The sequence below is a fragment of the Thermobia domestica genome, chromosome 5 (genome assembly GCF_964235325.1).
Source record: "Thermobia domestica chromosome 5, izTheDome1.hap1.1, whole genome shotgun sequence".
Taxonomy (NCBI): domain Eukaryota; kingdom Metazoa; phylum Arthropoda; class Insecta; order Zygentoma; family Lepismatidae; genus Thermobia; species Thermobia domestica.
Genome location: NC_137458.1, coordinates 6,535,307 through 6,544,879, shown reverse-complemented (window position 1 = coordinate 6,544,879; position 9,573 = coordinate 6,535,307). Strand labels below are relative to the sequence as shown.

The following is a 9,573-nucleotide window of genomic DNA, read 5'->3' as shown; positions in this document are numbered from 1 at the left end:
AGTAGAAGTTCCTGTAATGTGTTCAGTTTCCAATTCACTCATTTTATTACTGGAATAAAAATGTAATGGAAGTATCCAAAGAGAGAGAGAAGAGGTGCACGATCTTTTTCGCCATAATCTGGTGCGATCGGGATCTTATGAGGGACCTCCCGAACCGGAGTTTTGAGCACTCTTTATCACTGATCAACTATGCATCATCAATGGGGCTTATTCACAGTTCCATTGGCAAAGGCCCCAGAAGGTAGACGTTGACGAATAGTTGTAATAGGAAGTACTCCTCAAGCCCTATCTAGAGGTACTGTGATTTTGTCCCTAAAACCTCAGGAAGTTGATCAAAAACGGGTCATTAGTGATTTAGAGAAACTGAGAGGTTTTGTGAATGAAATCAATATAGGAATAAGATCAGTATGCAAGCGCATTTATCGTATGTGAGAAGCATCCACAGAGGATAGTGCTAAGCTGAGATACCGGCATAAATGATGGGTCAAAGATTTTCTCAAAACTAGATATCTTACAACGACTCACCAAAGGTAGTCGTCAACCTGGTTCGGCTAATGATAGCCTATAAGTAAATCTTGAGTGGTAATAATTGTTTACACATAAAAATATCTTCAATAATTATATACACTATTATTCTCACCTTTTCTATCGAAATTACAAGTCGATGATCGGTATTAAATGGTTTATTAGTTGATACTCTTTTAACGTATTTTCACTCAAACTGTCTTGCAAACATACATGTTGATTAGGTATCTATAAACAACTACCTAGCAACCAATTATACAATAATGCATATTTCTTTACATATATTAAAAACATTCTTCTTTTGTTATTTTAAATTAACATTATATCAAGTATATTGCTTGAGTATGAGCACTTTCTGCCCAAGGTACAGGTAATTATTAAACGATACAAAGTATCTCGTTGTAATCTCGAAAGGAAACAAAGGTACACGAAACAAAAATTGTTTAGTATAGGACCTATAAAGAGCTCGCATATGACATGAAATTTGTTTCTAAAAAAATTTCAGGTACAAAAAACTAGTGAGAGATCATTCTTCACCACGTAAAAACTGCTGCCCACCGACCCATCACCTATGCCGAAATCCCAGCTTAACGTTATCCACTATGGATGCTTCTCACAGATGCTAAATGTGGTTGCACACAGATCTTACTCCTGCATTGATTTCATTTCTAAAACTTGTGTTTCTCTAAATCACCAATGACCTTTGTTGCCCTTTTTCGACGAACTTTTTGAGGCTTTAGGGCCAAAATGACAGTACCTCTACATAGGGCCTGACTAGTACTTTTTAGTATTAGTATTGGTCAACGTCTACCTTCTCGGGCCCTTGGCAATGGAACCGTGAATAAACCCTAATCTTAATTCTATCAGTCATATTTTATTAATACAGGGATGTTGAGGTACAACTGTGCTGAGTTCCAAGCATTGTTCGTATTGTTAGTAATGAAGAGACAGACCATGGAGCGAAAATTGCTGACCATGATGGAAGAGAACTCAGTCTTCCCACATTGTGTTCACTTTCCACTGCTTAGTTTTATCAGCGCTGGCAGGTTTAATTGGACCAAACTATCAGTAATAAATGAGATGTATTCAAAACTTCATTTGGTATCTGGACCACCAGCTCAAGATTTCGACAGGAGAAACGAATTCTAATTTCACACTGGACATTCATACTTAACTCATAAATTTCTACTTCGTGGCGAAGACGCACCATTGTATGGGACCTGTGGAGCTAGACAAAGTATTCAGCATCAGTACCGAATCTAGCTCGGGGCCGGGGGTTTTTCGAATGACAGAAATAATTTAAGCTATTATTTATATATTTTTGAAAGTTTATAGTAAAGTTATGATATATATGCCTATCATAGACTGGCTTCTGGCTGCCCCCTCCCAGTTTTTACCTTCTAGATCTTCCTATGTTCAGCATCTGATTGTGGATTGTTCTGATCATGACCAGCTTCTAGCTGACTGTACCTTACCAGCAGACTTACCCAACACTACTTGGAGATGGCCACCGTACGATCTACATGCAACCAAGGGCGCCGATTTCTTTGTAAATTTAAGGGGGAGACAATCAGATGCAGAAGGCATATATGAGGATTTTAAGACAAATTGCTTTCAAATTATGCAAAATATTGTATATTCTTATATACAATAAGGGGGGTCCGGGCCCCTTTGCCCCCAGGATCGGCGCCCATTCATGCAAAGTCATTCTTCTTGTTTATACATCTTATTTTCTGCTACCTCCTCTGTATTTGTCCTGTCATTCGTTTGCACTTTGACATTCCCGTCAAGTATAGGACTTTTTAACTTTCGTACCAATTTGGGCCTTTCTTTTTTATCTCGTAGCCCTGACAATAAGATTAATATCTCCCTATCAGCGTGTTTCCTATTTTATATTTGCTTTCATGGTAAATTGTTACTGTACTTCAGACACTGACGGAAAGGAAAAGATTCTTGGAGTAGAATGCACGCAATCCCTATCTTTTATTCCTGTACGAAATTCTGGTCCTATACTTGCTTCACTTCTTTCTTATCTATTCCGAAAGGACTAGTCGATTGACATTGTTAATCCATATTTTGCTCAATAGGTGTAGCTAGAAATATAATATAGTGTCGCCGCAGGTGTAGCTTTGTTAAACTTGTTGTACTTATTATTCAAAATATGAAAGTTCCAGGTTCATTCTGAGCGCTAAAAATCATGCAGATTTTTATTTACTTTTATTACTGTGCAACATTCAAAATGATAGTATGTAAATAAATATGAAGAAAGACATTTGGGACATTGCATATATTGAAGTACATATGATGTATATAATTATATAGGACAAAATCTTTCTTGAGTTCTGTTATACCTTAACGATTTATTGTAGGCTCTGAGCAGGCCGGTAGCCAGCCCAAAAATGTAGGAGGGGCCCGGCTGAAGTTAAGGGGGGCCAGATCCAACCATACTATAGTTTATCATCCCATTATAGTTCATTTGCAAGCCTACCGTGAAAATGTTAGTGGGCCAGCAAAAATTTAGGGAGGCCTGGCCCCCCTAGACTCCCCCTGGATACGGGCCTGACTCTGACCAGGGATGATATCGAAACTGCACCTTGAATTGGGAGACATTCTATTTATTTCCTGATAGGACTTCTCTAGCAAGTTCCAAAACAGATGTTCGTTTCTTGCCCGGAAATGGCCCCACCTTTGCAGGGGCTAAAATATATAGAACATTTTGACCTATTTTCTATAGCAGGCGATCATAAAGTACGTTGCTACTCCTAAAAGTTGAAACCTATGCTAAAACGCCAAAACACCTGTTTCATCATTGTAAAAGCATAATTTAACGAAGTGAAAATATTTGCCCCAGGGTCTCCGCAGGGTCCCAGGTGGGGTCCAACTCAAAATTTGCAATTGAAAAGAGGGGTAGGTAGCATATCGTTTGAAAACTAGTGTTAAAAGAAAAACGATAACAGAAATTTCACAGCTCTAATCAGACTCTGTGCAAAATGGCGGAAGATTCAAAATTTGAAAACAGTCTGCAGATAACAGTGCATGCCCACCACTAGAATTCCAAAACTGTGATACAGGTATCAAAATTTTAAAACATATGTTACAGTATTTAAAACATGCAATTTATCTAAATGAAAATGTTTGCTCCAGGGGCCTCGTATGGTCCCACAAGGAGTCTACCTCGAAGTTTTCATTTGGAAAGGCTTCAAAAAGTATATCTTTTATAAGCTATCGTTCTTCAACTTTCCGACGACCCGTCTGGTAGAAGCAGTCTAGAAGACACGGCTCCGTCGACTGTTGTTTGCTGAAGCTTGGCTTTTGTTCTGGTCTATGTGTGAGGACCACGTAAGTCACACGCCACGATCGTAGCAACGTGGTAGCTGCCAGGACTATATCTTTTGTTATGCAGGTATAAGGGCCATATGCATGACGATCACTCTACGGCGTGATAGTGAGGCTTGAGTCTCATGGAGTGGTGTGGCCGTGCTATTGTTCATGAAGAAGTTATAAAAGCACAGTGGTTGGAGACACCAAGTGAACTGAATAAAACTCTTCTCCATGCAGTGTTCGTCGTCCGGAATCGAACATGTCAAGAAAGCTGCATTCTTTGTATGGAAACTGAAAGACAAGTCTCACTGACTGGTAACAAAAATCATTAGGTAGGTCGATGTATCCACATTTGCCGAAAGCGTACTTGATCATATCTTAGAATCTGGGTGATTCCAACTGACCGATTTGTCATGTCTAGCTTGTCTCCAAGTCCTTCATTCCGAACATGCTTGTGGGCACGCTTCACTATCATTTTTCTGTAAAGAATATATCCCATATCGAATGGCTGTCCATAGGAAGTACAGCCGGGAATGATTGTTCCTGGATGTAAGTCAGGACACTCTTGATACAAGTCCGGATCTCTCATGATGGCTGCGTCGTCCTTCAACAAAAGACAAGGAGTTCCAACGTCTCGAACAAGATGTGGCAGGTATTCCTTGAATATTGCCTTTGTCATCATTCCTGACTTGTTTGCTCTGATCATGACTCCAGGTATCTGAGGAATTTTCCATTGGACCATAGATCCAAATTTCTCGGATGGTTCGCGGAACACAATGACAGTCGGGCCCACGAGCTTTCCTGATGCCGAAATCGCTTCCTGGACTGTGTAAGAATGTGTCACTTTTGATTCGCATCTTACTTGAGTTTCGACATTTTTTGCTCCACGTTGAGTTAGAGTTCGTGGTGTTTGTAATTCATAATTGAATTCACTTTGATCAAGATTCACAATTTGATCAAGGTTGTAGTTATCCTCTTCAATCTCCCGCTTGATTTGTTGAATGTAGCTGTCGAATTCGTTTGAACGTTCCAGTGCTTTTTTTCTGGCTGCCATGGTCATGACTTTTGTGATTTTCCTGGAACCCCAGTTCATTTCTCTCAATAGTCGGCGGATGCCTTGAAACCAGTAACCCCTAGCTTCCGCGATTTTTCTAAGGCTTCCACGGCAATGCCTTCTTCAGTGATCCTGAAAAAAATTCGGAGCAACGCGTTGATTTTTGCACCATGCTTTGAGATTCTCGGAGTTCTGCTAGCTTGGTCCGCTTGGATGCCTTGTCCAGGAATAGTTTCATGCGAATGATGTCACTTGTACAGATGTCAACTCTTGCTACACGTTTCGCATCCTTGAGTTTGCGACCACTGGACGCGTTGTTATAAGCTGCTACAGTATCCCTCAATTTCGCTTCACTCCATGATCTCCAAAATGCGGTTTCCTGAGAAGGATTTGGGTCCAGGCAGTCGTAATCAGGATCGCCTTCGGTACCCGAAGCAGTTCCTTCTTGACTTGATGTCGTGTCCAAGGGCTGGAATTGAGTATTATCTTCGAACGTAACATAATCGTCTACGGTCATTGTAATGTCCTGGAGAACAAAGTTTGTCAACATCAACTTGATGAGCTTGTGAACCGTCTTTGCAATCTAGAGAATTAATTTTCTAGATGTAAGTCAACGTTATTGCAAATTGACTAACACAACTTTTCATTCAAGCTAATCACAGGCTATAAGTCAGGGTTGCTGGCTTTCTAAATTCGTCATTGCAAACGTTCAATGTATAGAAATGAAAACGTATGTTTTCGAGTCCCTATATGCGGGCAGCGGTCAAACTACACATTTTCAAATGGGTTAAGTAGTATTTTCTTTCAAAGTTTCTCAAAACAGACAGCGTATGGAACCGATCTTTCGTCTCTACGCCAATCCTGTGGAAAATGGTGGGGTGTTTACACTACGTCTACATGCTGAATCTTAAGGTTCATGACCACCTCTTACACCTAAAGCTTTGAAACAAATGTCAAACTATGTGGTTCTTCACATCAAAACGACACTTGTAAATGCAAAACAGCCACGTGGTCTAGAGGTTTCTAGATCACTTCTACCAGACGGGCTGTCGGTAAGTTGTAGCGGGATAGCTTTCAAACGATATGCTACGTGCCCCTCTTTTCAATTGCCAATCTTGAGTTGGACCCCACCTGGGACCCTGGGGTAAACATTATCATTTCGATAAATATAACTTTTCAAGTAATGAAACACGTGTTTTAGAATTTTGCCACCTGTATCATAGTTTTGGAATTCTAGTGGTGGGCATGCACTGTTAGCTGCAGGCTGTTTTCAAATTTTGAGTCTTCCTCCATTTCGCACAGAGTTGGATTAGAGCTGTGAAACTTTTGTTATCGTTTTTCTTTTAACACTAACTTTCAAACGATATGCTACTTGCCCCTCTTTTCAATTGCCAATTTTGAGTTGGACCCCACCTGGGACCCTGCGGAGACCCTGGGGCAAATATTTTCACTTCGTTAAATTATGCTTTTACAATGATGAAACAGGTGTTTTGGCGTTTTAGCATAGGTTTCAACTTATAGGAGTAGCAACGTACTTTATGATCGCCTGCTATAGAAAATAGGTCAAAATGTTCTATATATTTTAGCCCCTGCAAAGGCGGGGTCACTTCCGGGCAAGAAACGAACACCTGTTTTGGAACTTGCTAGAGAAGTCCTATCAGGAAATATATAGAATGTCTCCTAATTCAAGGTGCAGTTTCGATATCATCCCTGGTGAGATAATTTGCGAAAGTCACAACCTCTTTTCATTTTTTCTGTACGTTCGTGAAGATTTATGAAGAAATACTTTGAATATGTACTACTCTACAGGCCTGTATCCAGGGGGGTCGGGCCCCCCTAAACTTTTGCCGGTCCCCTAAATGAACTATAATGAACTCTAATACGGTGATGAACTATAATATGGTTGGATCGGGCCCCCCTAACTTCAGCCGGGCCCCTTACATTTTTGGTCTGGCTACGGACCTGCTACTCTGTTCAAACTCTGACACTGACAATATAAATGAGTATTTTTGTTAGAAAAATTAGTTATTTTTGTACTTAAGGGTTAAAAATTGAGATTTTTTTTTTTAAATTTTATACTGATGATTAGTTTAGCAGACGACTTTATTTAAATATTATAAGGATCCCCCATCTTTCAGTGCGCATTATTTCATCGAGCACATGCTATATCTACAAAACATGTGCTATTATTTATAGTGATCAGTTCAGACAGCGCATTAAATAAACAGGAGACACGAAGCCAGCACGACGGAACCCGAGAAGGAACGAACCACCCAAAAGTCGCCTATAAAAGACGTCCAAATTATTAGTTAACCACTGATCGCATAACCCATAATACCTACCCTTGAGGTTGCCCTGGACGAAGGAATATTACCTTACCTAATCCCTGGAGGCTGCCAATATACCATAACCTATAGTCGCTACAGACACCCTGGAGGCTGCCATGAGCTAAGCAGGTTACCAATATACCATAATACATAGTCGCTACAGATACTCTTGAGGCTGCTATGAGCTAAGGGGGTTCCCATGCAAAAGTATTTCGTTCCTTCACCTTTACTTGAGATAAGGAAAAGATTATGATTTATTATCTTTGTACTTACAAAGAAATTTTGTAATATTTTTTATAAGTAAATTTGAAGGGTTAAATCTAGGACTGTTATTGACTCTACTAATAGACATTACAATGTTAAGAAATTGTCGTTTAGCAAGAGCATTAAATATTATTTCTTTTAATTTAAATTAAAATATTCGATTTTTTTTTTTTGATAAAGTGAAATATTTTGTTTCTCTTTTTAATTTAATAGGTTAAATTCTGCAATCGTCGAAGAAACCGAAAAGAATATGAAGGAGATAAAGAAGCTGAGAACTCAATTAAAATTGGAGGAATTCAAGATCTCTAGTTTAGAATTAAAACAAAAGCAAAAGGAAAAGGAAAACAACGAGCTTCTAGCGTTGGCGGATAGTTTGTTGGAAAGGGCACAGCATGATTGTTCCGAGTATAGAAGTTTCCTTAGCACAAAGACTCCAGTGAAAAATTAATCATGAATGTATGAAAAGTGTAAGATGTTGTATTGTATAGCTTTGTAATATTTTGGCAGTGATCAATTAATTAGTAGAGGAATAAGTTAGTATAGCTATTTTGCTTCACATGTGATTTAATGGCGTAGGAATGGATCGATTGTCAGTGGAACATCAGGGGTAGAAAGAAACGAGTGTCAGGATCTGTGGGTTGTAACCAAGGTGCATAGGGGGAATTAGAAGAACGGAATGAAACTTTCTAAGCATCATCCGACAGCAAAGTCTATTACCTACTCAGGAAAAACTCAGTTTCACCCAGTTTCATTCCATTACCAAGTCATTTCGAATCTTCTAGTTCACTTTTTAATATACAGTAGAGCGTCGATTATCCGAACGTCGGTCAACCGAACGACCGCTTAACCGAACTGTGTACTCGCTCGCACCTGTTACTCTCCCATCCTACCGTCCATCATCCCCCTCACTCCCAAACCAAGTTTCCCACAGTAGTCGCCGCACTGAGCCACCGCTGGCGGAACATTGCTTCTAATGGGGCCTTCATAAGGCGCTGCTGACCGGCCAAGCCGCCAGTTGCTGTGTTTCAACAATCAGCACACTTCTTTTTATGAATATATTTTCTGTACAGTACTTCTTTTTGGCAAATAAACATGTACAGTTCGATTATCCGAACAAACCAGTTTTCCGAACACCCGTGTCCCCCAATTACTTCGGATAATCGACGCTCTACTGCATTCCAATCTATGGCCTATTTGTATTATTCTCAATTTCACCCCACTTGATTTTACTACAAAATTATCTCGAATCTTGTGGTTTGCCTTATTCTTGTGTTTCCAAACTTAATCTTTTTTTTTTTTTTTTTTTTTTTTTTTTTTTTCAAGTATAGCTACTGGACAACATGTTACGAACAGTCATTGATTTGTGTACTGTGCATAGTACGTAAATCTAAAGCAGTTTGAAATAAATGAAAATATAGCATTTCACAGACACTATTTTTGCTGCCAATATATGAGTAATAGGAGTTTGAAATGAGAATTATGTTTCTAAATAAAAACTGTTAAAATTTCGTCTTAAAAATTCATCTCATGAGCTATGTCTTAATTTTGTTTAATATATAACTCAGTTGCTTAAGATAATTTTCATAAATAAATTTATCCTTAATGTCTAGGTAGGCTATATCAAAAGTTTTTAAAAAATAACAAGTTTTTGATATTAATATTTGTATAATAATTTGTGTAGTTTTACTGATTTTATCCGAACTGTAAAATTTCGATTTATTTTGATCAGTGCCATCTTAACATCATTGCGTACCGCTGGGAAAACAGTCTATTGGAGCCTTTATGACAGCTTTATAGGTAATACGAGGGTCACTACGAAAGGTTTGAGATGTGAAATAACTTACATACTTAAAATCAATTTAACACTTACATTTTCTCAAAGTATTCACCGTTACACTGTACACACTTTTGCATCCTCGAAAACTACTTTTGGAAGCAGTCTTGCCAGTCTTTTTCTTCAAGTGTTGAAAGTTCATTCTCGTAAGCCACTACAGCTTTTTCAGGGTTGCAAAATCTCTTCCCGCACATGCGATCTTTGATCCTGGGGAACAGAAAAAAATCACACGGGGCAAGGTCAGGGCT

General features: G+C 39.0%; 1 protein-coding gene across 2 annotated transcripts in view; it reads left to right on the top strand.

The window, feature by feature from the left end:
- The window catches only part of LOC145685707 (transforming acidic coiled-coil-containing protein 1-like), a 118,035-nt gene extending 108,719 nt beyond the window's left edge, over window positions 1–9,316 (top strand). For both annotated transcript variants that reach the window (XM_081758154.1, XM_081758153.1), the window contains exon 5: window positions 7,705–9,316. In XM_081758154.1, coding sequence (XP_081614280.1) covers window positions 7,705–7,939 — 235 coding nt within the window. In that variant the 3' untranslated portion in view covers window positions 7,940–9,316. The remainder of the gene's footprint in view (window positions 1–7,704) is intronic.
- Window positions 9,317–9,573: the final 257 nt, after the last annotated feature.